At 39.9% G+C, this 20,438-nt stretch overlaps 1 protein-coding gene across 2 annotated transcripts; it reads left to right on the top strand.

Annotated features, from left to right (window-relative positions):
- The first annotated feature begins 875 nt into the window (after positions 1-875).
- TWF1 (twinfilin actin binding protein 1) lies at positions 876-19,877 on the top strand. 2 transcript variants are annotated; one of them, XM_031589564.2, is made up of 9 exons: positions 876-1,001; positions 4,950-5,027; positions 7,012-7,190; positions 8,880-8,975; positions 9,842-9,946; positions 14,105-14,230; positions 14,422-14,572; positions 14,995-15,116; positions 16,702-19,877. In XM_031589564.2, exons 1-9 carry the CDS (start codon positions 977-979, stop codon positions 16,870-16,872), a joined length of 1,053 nt encoding a protein of 350 aa, XP_031445424.1. In that variant the 5' UTR covers positions 876-976; the 3' UTR covers positions 16,873-19,877. The 2 variants fall into 2 exon arrangements, with proteins under 2 accessions (XP_031445424.1, XP_089994023.1); XM_090137897.1 differs by having other exon boundaries at positions 9,842-9,970.
- The last annotated feature ends 561 nt before the right edge of the window (positions 19,878-20,438 follow it).

Below are 20,438 nucleotides of genomic sequence, written 5' to 3'. Positions count from 1 at the left end.
TAGTAGTTTGAGGAGCCTTCAACAGGAGAGGTAAAAGGTGTGGATCAGCTACTCACTGAGAAATGTACACAGCCTTTCTCTGCCTGGATTCATACCTCGGCAACGCAGACAAGCATCTCAACTACCAGACCCATGGTTGAAATAGAGGAAATCTTTTCCTTGAAGCTGTGCCACCAACTAGCAAATAGGACCCAAGGGAATAGCATGGAGTTGTGTCAGGAGAGGGTCAGGCTGGGTGTTAGGAAAAGGTTCTTCACCAGAGGGAGGTGGGGCCCTGGAGCAGGCTGCTCATGGCACAGCCCCAAGCTGCGGGGGTTCAAGAAGAATCTGGGCAATGCTCTCAGACATAAGTCTGGATTTTGGGTGTAGCTGTGTGGAGCCAGGAGTTGGGACTTGATGCCTACAGGTCCCTTCCAACTCAGGATATCCCGTGGTTCTGTGATTCAATGAAATCATGAAAAATCAATGGATAAAGCCTCCCTTGTCAGGAGCAGGGGTTTGAGGTGAAAGCTGTGGTTCTGGGCTGCGTTCCCTCATTTTCCTTCCAGGCACTTTACTGCTGACAGGTTAACGTAGAATACATGTTCAACACAGAGCGTGTAACGTCCCTCCTTGCCTCAGGCAAGAGAGCCATCTCCGTGACAGGTGCCTAGAGACCATCCAAACTCCCCTCGGCCATTTTTCCGTATTCCAGCCTACAGACGGCCGCGCGCAGCCCCACTCTCTTGGGGAAGGCGGCGAGACGACCCTGCCGGGCCGAGCATCTCGGCGGGCTCTGCTCTAGGGGGCAGCAGCACCCCGCCCGCCGTGGGGCTGTGGGGCGGCCCGGCCCGGCGGGGCCCGGAAGGCGCCGCGCTCCCTCCCCGCGGCCGCTGAGTGGCGGCGGCGTGTCACGTGTGCGCGGCCGGGCCGGGCCGGGTCGCGGCGCACTGCCCCGGGCACAGCGTGGCTGGCGGCGCCGGCGCGGCGGTGCGACATGTCCCACCAGACCGGCATCCAAGGTACTGCCCTCCTTCCTTCCGTCCGGGCCGCTTCCCGCGTCGTTACGCGTCCCCGTTCCGCAGCGTCGTTCTCCCCCGCTAGCCGCTTCTTTGTTCGCTCCCAGCTAGCCCTTTCTCCCGGGGTTACGCCCGCAACGCAGCGAAGCGGGAGCTGCCGCACGGCGGGTCGGAGCCCCGCGGGCGGCGGTTCCGCGTCTGGCCGCGCCTGGCGGCCCCGGGGCAGCGGGGTTCGGGCTGCGTGCGGCTGGAAGGGATTTCCCGCAGAACGCCCGGCGTGACGCTAAGGTGTGCCCTGGGCACAGGTGTCCTCCGGCGGCCGGACGGGGACCTCCAGCCCCGCGGGGCATCGCCGCAGCGCTGCGGCAGCGCCCGGCTGCCCCGCTCACTGAGGAACCGCAGCGCTGGAGGAGGACCTTGAGAGAGCCGGAGCTGGGGCGGAGGGAACACGGCGAGCCCCTGCGATGGGGAAAAAGTACAGGAGAACCCTTTTTTCCTCAGCGCGTCCGGGCCTTGGAGAATGTGAGCAGCAATTGGAAGACGGCGACGTGCTATTTCTCGGGATTATCGGCCTCGCAGCATCACAGCACTGCTAAGCGGGGATAATGCAGCTGCGGGATTATGGGGTTTGCGGTTTTATTATTTGCTATCTGCAGCCTCAGTGACTAATGTGGTGTACTTTGTCTGCTCCCCCGCGTTTATGGTTGCAGGTGACTTTTGTCCTGGCCTCGGCTGCTTTAACTGCTCTTCCAACCCCTGTTTGGCTGCTGGATACGTTTGTTCCGCAGCCCGTCACCTCTCTTTTCTTCCTTCCCCCCCAGTGCCAGCTTGGTATGGCCACTTGTTTTAAGTTGATTGTCCCATCCCAGGGTGGGGTGCACCTCAAGCAGTGTTTCTCCACGTTTGGGAATACTGTTCTGGTGGCTCTTAATTCTCTTGTGCTCCTCCCTCCAGCCGCACCAAGAGGGAAGGCAAGAACACCCTGTTGCTTACCATGACCAAGAATGGCTAAGCCTCTTCTGTTCTCTCTCATTTCTTTGAGAGCCTTTTGTCCTCTGAAGAGAGCTGCAGTGAGCCCGGCTGCTTTCCTGCCCTGATTCTGCCTTGGCAGGCTGGGATGCAGCCCGCTTATCCAGGGTCTCATTTGTAACAAAGCTTATGCAGTTGGAAGAGGGCTGGCGTTTGTTGTGCTGTTGCTGGCATTAGCAACAAACAGGCTACTGTCACTCATAAACAATCACAAGATTTGGCAGCATGGAGTGCTCTTTTCTGGAAACAGAAATGAAGTAATGGGGACAGTGATGTGTACCAGGCGAATGTTAAAAGGACGGGGCTTTCAAACAAAGCAGCAAATATAAATAGTCGCAGGGTGCACTGAGCTGTGGGGAGATCCACAAGACTATGTTCAACTCTTCCAAATTATTTCAAAAGTGTATTTTTGAAATAAGTTCTCATTGCATTTTAATGTTCCGTGTTACAGATAAATCACTTTGAAAGTGCAGCAGAGTAAATGTAAGTCGCTGATACGCGTGTACGTTTATAGGCTGTTTTACACAGTCCTTTGAATACTGTAACCAGTTTTTATAAAGGGACTGTCCAAATACCAAAGAGTTTACTTAATGCAAATTTGCTCATTGAGGAAGGTCGCATGTCAGTTGCTCAAAAGTAATGCCTCCTATTTCCGTGCAAACTGGAACAGATAAAAGAGCACAGTAACACTACTTGATAAAGCAGAACTCTCAGCTACAAAACTACTTTTCAACATAGTCCCCACCATTAGCTCTGCATTTTGGCCACTGATGAACACGAGCCTGCATGCCATGCTCATAAAAATCTGCACCAGCAGAGTTGACCCCTGTAGCTGTTGTCACTGCTGAAGTGCACCACCCACTGCCTCAGTGTGCTCACATCCACTGATTGGTCTCCATAAATGTTCAGCAAGCATTGATGAATGTCAGTGGGTGCAATTTTTTCTGCATGGAGGAATTCAATTGCATGCTTTTACTTCATACACGCTTCTGTGTCAGACACCATTGTGTCAGGCTGCCCCTCTGCTGCCATCTGTCACACAGCAACAGCATGGAATGGAATACTGGTGGGATGGTCCAGCATCTACTGCCACACCACCAACATCCACCTCTGATGTCATGGGCTGACATAATAAAATAAGAGGCATTACTTAAAGAGCAGACCTCATGCATGTCAGCTTGTCTGTCTTAGCTTTCTATGTTGCATCTTTTGAAAAGCGCCTAAGTACAGCAGAGAAACAGCTGGATAAACCAGGGTATGTAGAACTAAGACATATCCCATGTGCTTCTTCCCAAGTGTACAATGAAGCATTTCCACTACTGAGATATAACTTCAGAAGCAGTGATGTATATGGAGAGAATTGACATGTTTATCATCATGATGTTTTTTAGAAAAGAAATTAAACTGCAAGTTGGCCAGTGAGATTCTGTATACCAAATTGTAATTGAGGTCTTTGCAGGAAGTTTCAATAGAACACGATATTCCTCTGTTGTGAATTTTCTGACCTCTGTATGGGGAAAAGAAGTGTATCTCACACATAGTGAGACTGTCTCTCGATCACTAACATCTTGTCTCAGAAAATGACTCCAGGAGCTGTTATGGTTCTAGTGTCAGTGCAAAGGACTGCTGTGTCTCAGTGTTGTTTTGGTGTGCAGACTTGATACAAGAGTATAAGAGAAGGGATTGTAGACCTGAAGAGGACAACCATTTCCGGGGAAATTGGGAAGTCAGGAAAGTGGTGTGATGTTTGTGTGCTGGATGGAAGCGTGAGGAAACGCAGAGATGGTTGGAAAAGCTGAGTACAGAGCGCCTGCACTGCTGAGTGGGAAGGTGCTAACTGAGATGAAGGATGGCTTGGACTGGAAACCCAACGCAGTTCTGTTTGTGTAAATGCCAACGCTTTGCTTGCATCCCCTGGCCCATTTTGGAATTCCAGAATGGACCTGCCCTTTGCTTTCATGGACCTGAGTTTTACATGTTTTGAATATGGGCAGGAATACAGCCAGAAGCCATCTGTTCCTTCGGCCTCAATGTGACTGTAAATAATCCTTCTTCTTTGTTTCCTGGTTTGCTGTTTGTTTTGCGGGTGCTGTCCTCTGTGCTGTGGGATTACTTAAAGAACCAGCTTGCAGCGAGTGTTCTTCAGTAAATGCAGGACAGCCCCCTGCCAGGGGTATAATTAAACTGATCTGCACACGGATTATTTAGCAAAGCAGCTGAAATTAGAATAATGTCTGCAGGACTCGAGCACAGTTCTTCCTTGTGCTTACAGTAGGGGTCTGTCATACTTGTAATATCAATGTGAGTTATAGAAATTTGAAAATATTTTTAGCTACTTTTTGTGAATTCATTTAATTTGCCCTATTGTGATGAGTCAGGGATTGAAAAATGTCATCAAAATGCTTGCAAGGTCATAACCTGACAGAGAAGATGAACAAAGAGTGTCAGCTTTCCTTGGTACCCTTCAGAGAGGCATTCTTAGGAAAGGCAGGTGATTTTTGCAGACAGGCTCTAACATTTTCCTGGCAGGCATCAAGTTTGTGTCTGCAGGCTTACTGCAAACTTTCAGACTTCATGAAGCTCCTGTAATTTGAGATGCATTGTATTTGTATTGCGTTACTGTGCGAAATGTGAAACCTGAGAGTGATGATGTGATGTCACCTTTAATTTGAAATGTTGAAAATGATATGGTATTGCAAGTGAGCAGGGCTGTTTTGCAGATGTTTATAATGTTGTCTGTGATCTTTTTGTGGCATGCCTGTGGCTGGAACAGCATTTGACCACTTCTGTGTTCCTTTTTCAGTCCAGCATCATAGTGGTGTGCCAGGTGTATGCTTTTCCAGTGTCGTTTTTACCTTCCTGAGTACTCTTTGTTCTTAGAAGAATGTGTTAATTTGCTTACTTTTATTTTCTCTTTTTCAGCGAGTGAAAATGTTAAAGACATCTTTGTTGGAGCCAGAAATGGAAAATACAGGATTTTGAAAATAGTCATTGACAATGGTTAGTCAAGTTTTACTATTTTTCCCTGATTCTTTTGGATATTTCCCTAACTATTTTAGTGATTTTCGTATAGAATTATTTAAAAAAACAAGAACACTTCGAACCTTAATGTTATCAAGGTCTTTCATATCCTGAAGGTAGAATTTGAGTCTTGGTGATGCTAAGATTTCAGTATGGTATTACTGAATTGGGATTTTTCTTCCGAATGTCATTTTATATTCTCCCAAGACCCGTTGCTTCTTTCAGAAGTACATGAAATGCCCACCTCGTTACCTCTTTTTTTTTTTCTTCTTCCCAAAGTTCATTCATTTACAGTACACTGAAAAACCTGTTAGTTGGAGAAAAGTGTATGTGTAATGCACACACATACATACATACATACATTTATTGTTAGGTAAGCAAGCTGCTGTTACATTCTTTGTGTTTGCTTAAGTTTTTCCCTGCTTTTCTCAAGGAAGCAACAGTAATATTGTAGTCATATCACTGCAAGTCTCAGCAGCACAGGTTACTAAGTCTTGGCCTATATTTTTTTATTAGGAAAGTTAAAACAATGTGCTTGTGTGTACATGATACTTCTTAGTACAAAATGAAGGTCATAAGTAGGGAGTGTCTCCCATTTTTATCTTAAACTTTTTTCTCTATGTGCTTGTGTGTGTACATATGTATACACAATTTGTCTGTTTGTGGAAGTAGAGACCAGCTTAATTCTATTTTCCATAGTTCAAAAAGAAACTTCTAATGCTCTCAGAATGCTGGAAGCAAAACGGTTGCCTCATATGTCTGCAGGAGCTTTCAGCAATTGCCCTTAATGAGTAGATAACACTCAAATGAAGTTCTACTAATTTGAGTGAATAAGGGAACAGGTTTGCTGCTGAGCAATACAGTTGCTGTGTTTATTTTTTGTGTTTGTTTCTTTATTAAATTCAAGTCACTATAAAGCCACCTAGAGCTAAGAATTGCCAAGTATGTTCTGGATGTCCTGGTTATCTATGTGTACAGCTTCAGCTTTGCATGTAATGCAGAGAAGTGCCAAATACACACTCTCTCTGAGCTGTTCCTTGGAAAACTGCTGTGGGAGAGTGCCGTTTCTGAAACATTCTGCAGTAGAGACTGTTGTACTTCTGTCTGAAGTATTAAAGGTCAGGTCCAAGACTCTCAAAAGATACTATGCATACCAACTGCTATGGGCCCTTAAACTGCTGTGGGAACACGGTATAAACAAGGTGTTTCTCCTTTGGCTGTGGGGTCTAATATTTGAAAGTTGGTAAATGTTTTGAAAGATACTGAGTAATATTTTTCTTTGGAAGCTGAAATGTGATTTATATGTAAGAGAGAAATCTTGTTGCTACAGTGGTTCATATAATTAAATCTCATCTGAAGTATTCTTTACGGACTTAAGCCAATTATACATAATAAACAACTTCAGTAATTTAAAGAGACTGCAGTTATGAAGCTGTATTAGAAAGGGGTTTATCTACTTACATAGTGAAATTAAAGTGATTACTGCAAGCATGTTCATTCCAAACTCTTTTCACTATGCAACTGAGAAACTGTCTCCTTACAATGAGTACAAACTTTGGAGTGTGTCAGTAATCAGTAATTTGAATTTTAATTTTTAAAAACCTACTCTCATCTTATTTCTACATATTTTTTCGTTTTAAAAATAAATGAACTAGCAAAGGGCAGTTTTTATTTCTTCTCTGTACACATTATGCTAAACTGATATCAGTCTTACCTCTTCAGATCAGAGAACTTGATGACAGCCAGCGCACTGCTTCTCAACTAATTGTGTGTTGGTTAAAGTAAGCTAGGATTTATGCATACACGGCTTTTGCAGGAACTCACCTGCTATCACATTGATTTCCATTCTTGTGGGCACGGTTACAGAGAAGGAAGCATTTGATTAATTACTAGTAATGACTAATTTTGAAAAACACTGTCAACTATATAATTGCTAACCTGCGGTTTTGGTTATTGGTTTTAGAGCAACTTGTTCTGGGATCCTCTAGGCGGCCACTTGGATCATGGGAAAAGGATTATGATCCTTTTGTTCTTCCTCTTCTTGAAGACAAGCAACCGTGTTACATTTTGTACAGATTAGATTCTCAGAATGCTCAAGGATATGAATGGATCTTTATTGCATGGTCACCTGATCACTCTCCTGTAAGTAGTAGTCATAGAATCATAGAATGGCTTGGGTTGGAAGGGACTTGAAGGATCATCAGGTTCCAACCCCCTTGCCACAGGCAGGGCCACCAACTTCCTTATCTTATACTAGATCAGGCTGCCCATCTAACCTGGCCTTGAACACCTCCAGGGACGGGGCATGCACAACCTCTCTGGGCAGCCTGTTCCAGCACCTCACCACTCTCATAGCAAAAAACTTCCCCCTGATATTCAACGTAAATCTTCTCTCCTGCAACTTAAAACCATTTCCCCTTGTCCTGTCATTATCTACCCTTGTAGAAGAGCTGAGTCCCTTCCTGTTTGTAGGCTCCCTTTAGATAGTGGAAGGCTGCAATGAGGTCACCCCGCAGCCTTCTCTTCTCCAGGCTGAACAAGCCCAGATCCCTCAGCCTGTCTTTATAGGGGAGATGCAAAGGACATACATTTATAACATTTTTTCAACAGTATTGTTTGATCCAAATCCTAGATGAGAAGGATTTGGGGAATGAAGCATTCCCCAGCCTTCATCACACTTTCTGCCAAGGAAACTGTAGAGACATCTTCCTTGAAGCTGATTGTGAGTCTAGATGGAGTGTCCAACTTATTTCTAGCTTGGTCAGCGGAAAAGCACACATTATCATGCTTTTTATTTGTCTATCTTTCTTCAGTGTTCATGGAAATAACAGAAGAACATAGGACAGAAATCCCCATTGGTGTTATCATAGACAGATTATAGTTTGAGCTCAAGCTGCTTATTCTGTTTGGTTTGCTGGCAGACCAGTTGGCATTTGTGGGTCTGTGACCCACCTGAGAATGTCTTCTTTCTTAGAGAGCATGGGAGGAAAGGGAAGTCAGCTTTATCAGTTTCTGGGAAAAAGTAGGGTGTTAGCTCCAGGTTCAGGGAATGTGAGATAGGGGAGAGCAAAGTAAATCTATTCCCAGGTTCCTGCACTACTTTGAGTAGCACTTAGGAAACAGTGGGATACCAAGAGCCGGAGTGCATGGAAGAAATCGAGTGGAAAAGATGAGGGTATTCTGATGAGGATGGCACAGTGGTGAAATAAGCTGGGGAAAATGGGACTGCAGGGAGAGGAATATGTATGCTGGATGCAAATTGATAGGAAGCAAGCATCATTAGGTCTTCTGCTCTAGAAAATTTCATTTTTCCATTCTGTAGGTAAATTACCAAATCAGAAATAATAATGGGTTATTTGCAGTCTGCTCTTTCCGTGATGTATCACATTACAATAGACAGACTGGTGACAAATGATGTAAGCTGTTGTGCTTATTTTTTCCTAAACAGAAGTAGTAAGGATTGTGTTCTGCTCTGTTTTGTGTTGTTTGTTTTTTTTTTTTAAATTATTATTATATTTTTAAAGCTCATACTCTAATTAAACCTGCAGTTTGGCTTTGGAATTAGTTTAATAATAATGCATAGTAAAATGTCTTATTCTGCACTTGAGAATTTAATAGCATATATTAGTATCGCACTCCAGAACTCATTCTGTGATTTCATTCGTTATTAAGAAATGCAGTTTCAAACTACACTTTCAAGTCTTAAAATATTTGTTCAAGAAGGCTGTTTATGGACTTGGTACCCCAAAATGCTGTTGTACACCTGAGCTGTGTACGCTAAATAGAAGAAAGAAATAAACAAAAAACCAACACTGTTTTATGATATATCAGGTTCGTCAAAAGATGTTGTATGCAGCAACCCGAGCAACACTTAAGAAAGAATTTGGAGGTGGTCATATTAAGGATGAAGTATTTGGAACAGTAGAGGTATGTTCTAAGGACTACTAATTATATTAGATGATTTTACTGGTATTAATTTGTGGTGATGTTGCTCTTTTTGATGAAGGAAATAGGGGGTTGAAAATTTTGTGTGTTATTCAAACATTAAGATGTAATAACTCTAATTTGAAAAAGTAATTATATTTAACAATTTAAGATGAAGATGTCCTTCCTTCAAATGGGTATTAAAACTAAATCATCCATGACTAACAGTACAGCCTTTTAATCTCACTGCATGTTTATGAATCCTTAAAAAGCTGTTACTGTTAAAACTTTCAGGCCAGTTGTTTACAAAAGCCATTGTGGATGTATGGGTCTGAATCAGATGGGCTACAACAGCTATTAGTGAGACTTTAGCAATTGAAAGCAAACATTTTTATCTTAAACCAAGGGTATGAAGCTGTCTGTTCTTTAAAATTTGACTGTGAACGTGGACTCAAGTCCATGGCTGCCATCTTAATTTATGGAATAAGAATTTTAGTAGCTACCGATTTGTCAATGAAAATGTTAATAGTTGAGTGTTCAGGTATGATAAGATAGTTCTAAGGTGCTTACATGAAGAGGGCTGAATAACTTCATATGTACCTCTCTTTTCATAAAGACTTATTTTTGAATTGGCAAGGTAATTATGGGCTGACTGTGGAAATGCTGCCCACTGTACAGTTGGGCGTAAGAGCAGCCCAGGGAATCCTGCTGTTCAGGATGCCAAGTTGAGCTTGCAAATGCACATACACTTGCAGTCTTCTGTTTGAATAAAATGAATGTAAATGTATGGGAAATAACTACTGCATGAACTGTGTTAGAAAAAATACTTCAGTTCTGAAAAATGATGAATATTGATACTGTGCTTTCAGGATGATGTTTCACTGAACGGATATAAAAAATATTTGATATCACAGTCCGCCCCGGCACCTCTGACTGCAGCAGAAGAGGAACTTCGACAAATTAAGATTAATGAGGTACCTACAGCAACTTTCAGCATGGTTGGGCCATTGGATGCAGAGTACCTGAAGTACTGTAGGCAGAGGCTTTTCTAGAGTAAAAAAGGCAGAACAGAAAATCGAAAGCTTCAGTAAGTTTTGAGCAGATGAGAATATAAATGTCTCCCTCAGTGAGGTGGGATAGCAGGATGCTGATGGCTGGAGACAGAGCAGTGTGATCTTGCTGAGTTTGCAAGGACCAGTGTCTTTGTCGGAGGCCTGCTGCCTAACATGCTTTTAATATCAGTGGATGTGCTTCAGTGTGAGGGTTACCAACCATTGGCACAGGTTGCCCTGAGAGACTGCACAGTCCCCTCTTTGGAGATCTTCAAGCCACCTGGACTGTGGGTATGGGTACCCTGCTCTGGGTGGTCCCCCTTGGGCTGGGGGTTGGACGAGGGGACTTCGAGAGATCAGCCTCAACTATTCTCTGGTAGCCCACATTTCACATGGGGCAGAAACTGTAGAGAAAATACAAAATAGCAACCGTTGCAGTGAGTAATTCCGAAGAATATTTCAGCAGCCATTATCTAGTGCTTCCAGAACCAGTTCACTTTACTTTAAGACTGAGAAGAAATAAGACAAAGTTCAATAGAAGTAAAAACAGAAATCCAAAAGGACTAACAATTTCTTTTAAAATTATCCATTTGCTTTTCCCACAAATGCTTTATGGAAAGACTATTAGCATGTGCCTTTAAACAAGTAATGTGATGATAAATTGCTGTTTAGCCAATGACTGAAATGTTTCAGAGGATTCTTTTCTCAAATTTTTCCATCGTTTAATCTCTGTTTGCATTCAGACATGTCTTAATAGATCTTGTGTTGATCTTATGAGTTCTTCAGCCTTATTTTACAGCCATTGTTCACGTTTGAAATGAGGCATGTTTTTCCAGCTGGATGCCAGCAACCTATCATGTTAAACACAGCTCTTTATATTCCCCAAAGTTTTTACTCCCTAGTATGCTTTTGCTGTAACAATGTTGTTGTTTTTTTTTTTAACATTTATTTCTGTGACTGGTGCCTTCATTTTGTTTTCCATATGTATTTTTGATTTATTCAATGTGGAAATGTGCCCATCATTACCGAACACTTCATTTTAGTTGATTAGCTTTAGGAAAAAACAACAACAACAAAGCAAACAAAAACATTAAAGAATGTAAAACTTCCATGGTATCAATGATCACTTACTTCTGATATTCGTGCTGTCTTTTATGCCCTATGTGCATGTTGTGTCACAGCCAGTTCACACGGACTAATAGTTCATGTTCTGTAATGAAACTTCAGGTTGATGGTTGGACTAGATTATGATCTCAGTGGTGTTTTCCAACCATACTGATCCTATGATTCAGCAGCAATAGCAGTACTTCTCAGGGATGCATTAACTGTATGTTGCTGCCTTTTTGGTTTCATTTGGAACATCTTGAAGTATGTTAAATTGTGTCATTTGTATCTTTGTTATTTCTGCCAGTATGAAACCTGTAGTTAGGCTCAGTGGAGCAGTATTTCATTAACTTTCACGCTTTAGCTTCCACAAACAAAAAGCTTTCTGATGTTAAGGGAATGTGAATGTGTTTAAAAACTGTTTGGATGTGGTGCTCAGGGACATGATTTAGCAGAGGGTTGTTTGGGTATATGGTCAGGCTGAGGTTGGACAGTCTTGAAGGTCTTTTCCAAGCTGAGCAATTCTATGATTCTATTATTAAAAATAAACAATCGAGTTTTCTACATTTTATGTTCTTTCATAATTACCTAAGAAATATTTGAATGAATCAGATCAAAAGTTTACCTTACTGCTGCCAAGACACTAGGTGAACAACAGCAGGAATCTGGGAAGGGTCTAAGAGCAAGATAAGGAGGGCATGATAATTCTTTTGAATATTCTTTGGGGGTTGGACTTGATGATCTCTTGTGGTCCCTTCCAACCCCTGCAATTCTCTCGTTGCCTCAGCCTTTGCAGATAGGACTCTTCCAAATTAAGACATGATGTTTTACTGTATAATTGCTTTTAATTTTTTTTTCCATCCATCATACATAGTCCTGTCATTGTTCTAAATCCACATAAAGTTTTGTTGTCCACAGATCCTATAGCAGTGTTATTACAGCTTGGCAAAGTACTATGTAAAGAACTGCTGTCTGCTATCTATGAGCTTATACCCTTACAGATAGCATGGGGAAGGCAGAGAAAAGCCATTCCTCACTTTTTTTTCCCTCACTCTCTTCTATATCCACAAGACCTCTGCATTCCTTACCAGTTCTCTCTTCTGGACTGAAGAGTCCTCACCTGCGTACTTCTCTTGAAGTAGGCATGGCACACTTCTGATCCTTCTGCTTTTCCCTGCAGTTTTACCAGTTCTTCTATAAAATTTATGAAAAGGAAGGATGGAGAAACCAGAACTGCATGTGGTATTCAAGATACAGGCATGTTACTGATAGCTGAACTGTGTAATGATGTATTCTGTACTCTTAACAACTTCTAACATTTCATTTGTTGGTGGATGATGCCTTCTTTGCTTGATTGATTTTTGCCAAAAGTAACCACAGAGCTGACGTTTTCAGATAAATATTTTGTGTGACCTGAATGGTCATGTTCCTGAATGGAAGTAGCTAGCTCAACCTCATCACCATGGAGGTAGAAGAAAGGTATTTTTCCTCCTGCATATAATGTTTTACATGTACTCACATCAAATTTCATCTGCCACTTGATTACCCCCTCGGCAGCCATCACTAACAAATCTTATGGTATGATTAGGTATTTTTAAGTGACTTGGATCTTTTGTTTAGCTTTAGTGGACTTACATATGTTATGGTATGGACAAGTAGATTGGTTCCTTCTCCTAAATCTAGTGTTATGCTGGGTTATTTTCTTCCTGTCTCCAGACTTCATAGCTGGCTTTTCTGGTTTTTAATGCTTTTACTACATTTTGTTCTGTGATGCCAATTTCATAACATTTATTAGTCAGATTTTTATGCAGATATATTTTGCAAATATTTGTCATACGATTGTGTTATTAAATTTACTAAACTTAATACAAAAGTAAGCTCTTCTGCCTACCTGATTTCACATTCTCCTTCCCTGATGCTGATAAGCTGTTCTTTAAAACATAAACTACAATTTAGTATTGCCCCAAGTGTCTTTGTTTTTCATTATTTTCATCATTTTTGAATATTTTACTATCTGAACATCTTTCAGTTGGTAGATCTAAAACCCACGCTTTCTATTTTGTATGCTTTTCTGTTTTCTTAACTGCCTCATCACCAATGTTACATGTGTTTGTAAAATTATAAAAGGAAGTCAGTACATTCAAAAGCTAAGACTCGCACAGAAAGATGATGCTTGGCAACACTGGAGGCCAGAGCACATTTTCAGAGAAATTGTGTGTGAATATTAAGATATGCCACATAAATTCTTGAGAAGTGTCTTTAAAACAACTGCCCTTTTATCTCAAATAGTTTATGTGTCTAAGATAACTAGATTATGAGCGACTGTCTAGCTTGCAGTTACCATAGATTTTTCCACTCTATGTTAAACCTCCTAGAAGTCAAAAATCGAAGCTCTGCTTGTTTATCTGTTTGCTTTCTTTTTGGTATAGGCTTTTTGAAGGAGGATGCTGAAGTGGAAGGGAGGGAGAGAAGATGCTTCCTTTTTTTCCTTCAAGAAGATCAGTCTCTCTAAGACACATTTTTTTCTCCATTCCTTCCAGAAAGTTGGCTTACTACAATCACATTTTCATATTCTTATATAAGATATATCACGATAAAGTTCAGGAACAACACTGTCAGTTCAAAAGTACAGTGCAGCACAGGAAAATCAGACTCTTTCCTCCTGGCTTATTCTATGTTTGTACTAGAGTTTAGCTAGAGCTTCCCTGACACTTAAGCAGTTTTCTCTCTTGTGATTCCATGGGTCCTGCTGCTTCATATATGAAACTGTTTTCAGGTAAGCAAGCAAATGTGACCTGTTAGTTAAAAAAAAAACAACCAACAAGTTGTTTGTATAAGGGGATTGATGGTTCGGCGTAGCATATTCTTGGAATAGCTGCTGACAGCTCTGTGTCTAACCATATGCAACGCATTCTCAGAAACCAAATGAATGACTGCAAAGGTTTCTGTTCATATTTTCATTGGCTTGTCTTCCAGGTACAAACGGATGTTGGTGTAGATACTAAGCATCAAACTCTGCAAGGAGTAGCATTCCCTATTGCTAAAGAAGCTATTCAGGCTCTGGAGAAATTGAGAAATAAGCAACTCAATTACGTGCAACTGGCAAGTATAAGATACTTCAGATTATTTTTAATAATAGGTTCTAAATAGATTACTTGCACACTAAACAATGTGTGTTGATGCCATATACTGATAAGTTACCATTCCGTACTTTAAATCTTTTTTTCTACCCTGTCATATTCTCTGATTTGTTTTCTGTGTATTAACTGTATGCAATTTTTCTTTATTAACAGCAAATTGATATGAAAAATGAAACTATTATTCTGGCCAACACACTTCATACTGAACTTAAGGACTTGCCAAAAAGAATTCCAAAGGATGCTGCACGTTACCACTTTTTCCTGTATAAGCATACTCACGAAGGAGACTATTTGGAATCCATAGGTATGGGAAAATTTCCCAATATGAAATGTTACTGGTTTGTTCCAAATACTTCAGTAACCTTGAGGCAGAGAAAGACGCATCATAAAAGTAGATAGCTTTGAGTGTCTGACCTCTCATTGTAGTCATAAATTTCAAAGTCATTTGGTTGCCAAACTGATTTCTGAAGAGTCTTTACATTTAGAAAGTAGTGAACTATTCCTTTTGATTATGAACACACATAGATCAGTATTCATGTGAAAAAATAAAGATACTTCCTTTTAGAAATGAAACACTGAAGTAAAATGCACAAAACCATGTTCTGGGTGTTTTATCTTTCATACTACAGAATTGATTTGCAATGTCTTTCTGCTGTAAATGATTCTATGATACAGGTTTTGATAAGGTTTATTTTTTTTCTTCTTCTTTTTTTTTTTTTTTTTCAGTTTTCATTTACTCCATGCCAGGGTATACCTGTAGTATACGAGAGCGAATGCTATACTCTAGTTGCAAAAGTCCACTTCTAGAAATTGTAGAAAGACAGTTGTGGATGCAAATAATTCGAAAGGTAAGTACACTGGGAATACTCCATCCCTCAATTCCCTTTTTAATATCTAACCATAATTATTTCTGCCACCACTTCCTGTAAACAATGAAAGGTGCTGTATGGCTATTAAAGACCTATTCAGGAGCTTGTCCTGAACAAGAAATACTTATTAACTAAGCTTCGTAATTTCTACATTGTTTTAGTAAACCTGTTCTTGTGCAAGAGGGTGTTTGAAAGTACTCTGAAGGACTATTCAGAAGTAACAAGATTTCTTACTAAAAGGCCTGTCGTTCTTTGGATCACAGCATGTTATTGCTGAACTCTGAATTCCTTTAAAGCCAAGGTTACGTAATGATTTTCAAAATGAAAGAAAAAGGAAGCAGCAGTTCTGGAACTTAAACTGCCTCTTAGGAGCCCTTGATGGGGTAATTAAGGACTTAGGAGAATGCTGATCTTTCCACATTGCAAAGATTATACTACTGTGCATAAAGAACAAGTGGCTTCTCACTTCCAGAGACCACAGTAATGGTCCATCTGTGAAATATTAACACTTCTGCTCTAAGTTTAGAATAATTTTGAGGCTCGGTTTCTGATTATTGTGTCTACATGAAAGAACTTTTTACTGTGATGATGTAGCTTGAGTAGATACCATTGCTGCATGGTTTTATATATCATTCCTCAGAAATTTCTTTGTTAGAATGAGACAAATATACCACGTGGTGCTTGAAATTCCTGTAGACCTCTTTTTGAGGCATGTACTTGCAACGGCAATACAGTGGCTGGCAAGTGCTATAGTTAGGGGGCCATGAAGTGCTGAATACTCACAGCGCAGTGCCAAAGCATTTGTCTGAACTCTGAATTTGTGTAATTAAAAACTGGGCCTTGGCTTCAAAACAGTGTTTTCTTTCAGGTTTACATTCTGCCATTTAAAACAAAACAAACAAAAATCCCAGACTCGTTGTTAATTAAATTTGTTTTAGCTTTTCTCTGGCTTGAATACTTGCTGAGTTGCAGTACTCCACTAATTGTGTGAGTTGTTTATACTTCTCCCTTTTGTTTTCAAGAGACAACAACATATATGCATATTGCTTTTACAAGATTAATTTTTTAATGCACTTTATAGTGGAAAAAAAAATCTGAAAGTGTGGAGATCGCATTGGAACAATTAAAAGTTTTTGCTTTTGAGGGGAGAAGAAATAAAGGAAATCACAGTTCTGAAAGATCACATGCTGTTCTCTTTTATTATAAAGGAAATTTCTATCAAAGGACTAATAAGCACTTGCTTTTACATGGGATGCGTACTCTTAGTTATTATTATGTACACTATGCTAAAGCTTGGGGCAGGAGAAGTTACTTGGTGTATGTATTTCTGCTTTTATTGAAGGAAGAGCTAATTAAATCAAAATACACTTAATACTGGTAAGAGTATAAAAAAAAGCTATCCAAGAGGAGGTGAGGTGCTTAGGCACAAGGTAGAGAACATCTCATGCTGGACTCTGAATATTATTGCACATATTGGTTTTAATATAGCATTTAGAGCTTCAGCAAAATTTCTGCATTTTATTAAATACATCTTTAAGATGAATATAACTTTTTTTTTTTTCAGATTGAAATAGATAATGGTGATGAGTTAACTGCTGACTTTCTTTATGAAGAGGTTCATCCAAAACAACATGCACATAAGCAAAGTTTTGCTAAACCAAAAGGTCCTGCAGGGAAGAGAGGAATACGAAGACTCATCAGAGGCCCAGCAGAGACTGAAACACCCAGTGACTAGAAACTGTTGTTTGCATTAATTATAGGGTTTTACAGTAAGAAAAAAATGAAATCCTGACTTTTGCCAATGAACTGAAACCATTCCATTTATAGATGCTAAAGAAAAAAATGTAAAAAATATTCTTTCTACTTTCCCCTCTTCTGAACTCAGTACTTCCTGTGTTGTTACACAATTATATCTGTTGACCATATCTTACAACGCCTGGAAGAGTTAATTATTTTAAAGGTAGAATACTAAGCTAGTACTCTTTTGTTTTAAATTAGAATCCATTATTTAATAGCAATACACGTGATCATAAACTTCATAGACAAGACTATTAAGCCCACATTTTCTGTGGGTAAGTAGCAGCTGTATGTGTAGATAATGAACCTGTATTTGTATGAGTAGCCTACGAAATCTGCAAGATTTCACTTGTATGAAGAGTTGAAGCTGTCGTTGTCCCAGATAAATCTTTATTTTTCCTGGTAACTTTTATAGACAGTAATGCAACAGAATGTTTTCTTCTGTTTTTTGAGGTGATGGATTGTTGGGTTTGGGTTTTTATACTAGAAAGATTAAAATCCATTATCTATTAGTTTATGCAAATGCTTGTTCAGGAATAGCTTATTTTTATTTTTTCCTGTGCAAAAGCATTGTCATTTCAAATTTACAACTAATTTGGTGGGCTTGTCTCTTAAAGAAATCTGACATAAAACCACTTCAGCTTTTCCAGACTTAGATACCACTCATCAGCCTTATATATTACTGAATGACCAAGTCTGACGTGATAAAATATGCGGTCACTATACTCAGTAAATTATGGAACTGCTTTCAAAGCAGTAAGCTTAAAGTTTCTTCCAAATCATTGATTTTCTGTGCACTTGGATCTAAAACTGCAAATTCAGTAAAAATGGAAATAGACTTGCTTCGTAATGGTGACTTATTATTGAGATCCTTGTGTCATTGCATTATCAACTGCAACTTGAACTTTTGGGGTATTGTAAAACTAAATATTCCTAAAGTTTGAACTTTAATAGTAAATTAAATCTTAAACAAAATCCAAGTAGGACTTTGCCTGGCACTTGGGTAGCACTTTGTGGAATTTGTCTATTTTTTCTGCTTCTCATCTAAACACTGATATCAGCCAGAATATTCTGAACTCCAGTGAAGCATGAGTCATCTGCTTACTAGGAAGAGGAAAAAATAGATGATTTTAACAAGGAGGTTGAAGAAGAGAGAGATGTAGAAATCAAATATTGGATGACCTTAAATGTTTTAAAATTGTGTAATAAGGCAAGTTCTAAAGGATAGATTGTGTTCCCTGGTGGGGAACATAACATCTTGCTTCTTAGTGTCCTGTATTGAGCTTTGTATTTTTGATTATTTTTTAATACTAATGGGAGTTGCAAGTCTTGGATCACTGCATATAGGTATTGGCTGTACACTTAGATATCTGAATCATTTGTTTACCTGATGGAAGGTAGATCTTAGAATAGTTCTGTAAGGAAATAAGGCTTAAACACTACTAGTTCCTGATGAAAACAGTTTTTATCTCACACTATTACGTCATTAGGTGATACTAACTTGTTACTGACGTTTGAAATTGCACTATGTAATATGAAGGTTGCAATAGTTGCTGGTTTTACGGTGTTTTTTTTTTTTTTTTTTCTATATGCAGTAAAGATCTGACACCTCAGCTTTTTTCATTTAATCTTATACACTACATCAGCCCAATTCAGTAGCGCCTGATGATCCTCAGCTCATCTCCTACCCTCAGCTGCTGTCGTCTTTTTCTGCCTCTTGCCTTTCCCTTTAGGGCAAGGAGCAGGTCTGAGGAATTTTTCTTCTTGTGTACTATGTGTCATACAAGCATTATTGTTTTTAAACATTGTTAATGTGTATGCAGCTTGCACACTGTAGCTACATTTATTTTTAGTTGAAATCTGAATCCTATCAGCACCATTTTTTTTTTTTTTTAAGGTAAATATTTGATTGTAGCAGTTAAAAATGAGTTTGAGAGGGCTTTTTGTTTGAATCTAATAGTCCTGTCTGCATCTCAGCCATAACGAGCGCACATACATTTTTACCCTCATTTGAGCCAGTAAAGAAGTTCAGCTTTTTAATATGAAATATTTTGAATAAGGAACAGTTTGGTCTGATATGGTCATATGCAGGTTGTGGGGTTGTTTTTTTTCATCCCTTAATTCTGCCCTAGGTAAGTGAGGGTGGGAAGTAGAAAGCTTAATCTGGAGGATGGCCAGAGCTGGTTAAGTGATTATATGAATGAGTTTATAACAAGCTGCTGTACAGTTAAACCCAAAGCAGACAATAAGTTATTCTACTTGACTTTAAAATATTTAATGTGATTGTACAGCCAGCCAGCAAAGAGTAATGTCCTGAGTGCATTCCCCTCTCCTTTTTCCATAAAAGAGAAAGCCTGCTAACAGTTCTCTTTGCATTATATAAAGTCTTGCACTGCCAGCTGCCTCTCCTGGCCCCTTGTAGCTATTCTCCTGACAAAGCAATAAGCATCTGATCTTTCTGTAAGAAAGATCTATCATGTTTACATCCGTATAGTTGCCTCACATAACACTACTATTGTTAAAGAATAGTCAGGGCCAGCACAAAGTGAGGGCATTAAGAAAAGTTACTCTGTAAACTGTCTCTGGTCATTTCATAATTGAAAGCGTCCATTCAGAATTGTTGTTGGCCTTCATAAATGCCCCAAAGCAATGCAGCTGCTTGCACTTAACTCACAAGCTATTTAATAGCTGCTAATTAACATGACAAGTAATTATTTTTGAAATGTTTATGTTGCCAAGTAGGGAGAAATTGATCTAATAAACCTCCTGTCAGGAGTTTGTAAAACTAATCAAAGTAATAATTGCTCTATCACACGGATAAACACACTGATAAAGGAAACTTTTGATTTACTGTGTCTGTGTATTCAATGAAAAACACCTTCAGATGTTGAAATTATCTATTTTGTAATCTACTTTATAAATAAAGATTGATGCTTTAGTTGATGTTGTCTGAATCATTTTACGTTTTGTCTTTAACAAAGATCTATAGTTGAACATCATGATGTGTAAGGAACAGGAGGCCCTGCAGCATTAAAAGCAGTAGGAAAAAGTAGGTAAGAAGGGGAGGTGGGCAAACAAAATTCCTGACTCTTGCTGTTGGAGACTGATGACATACAGTCAGACAGCTACTTTCCTGGTGCTTTATGGAAGCAGATTGGAGCCCTCCACAGCAGGATCTAAGCACACTCAGCTCCTGAGGGTTTTCATGCTGCTTCAGAAAGTTCAGTACTTTTAAAACACTGAAGCTGATCAGTAATCTAAAAGTTCTATCCACTGTTAACTGCTCAGCACGCGGCAGTATAATTAAACTGTTCAGATGATGATGTTTCCTTAATGTTTTTTTTCCTCTAAATTGAGAAAAATTAGTTTGCTTCTCGTCTTTCTATTGCCCTCAGAGAACATTCAGTGTTTTAGCTTTTCTTTTAACATATCCCCATGGGGAGGTGCACGATGTGGCTATTTGGTGGTGAGAGAAGGAAGGTTTTGGATGCTTTGAACTAGGAA

Source organism: Phasianus colchicus, chromosome 1 (genome assembly GCF_987193195.1).
Source record: "Phasianus colchicus chromosome 1, bPhaCol1.hap1.1, whole genome shotgun sequence".
NCBI classification, from domain to species: Eukaryota; Metazoa; Chordata; class Aves; order Galliformes; family Phasianidae; genus Phasianus; species Phasianus colchicus.
Note: the sequence above shows the minus strand (reverse complement) of the source record. Positions and strands in the feature narration are given on the sequence as shown.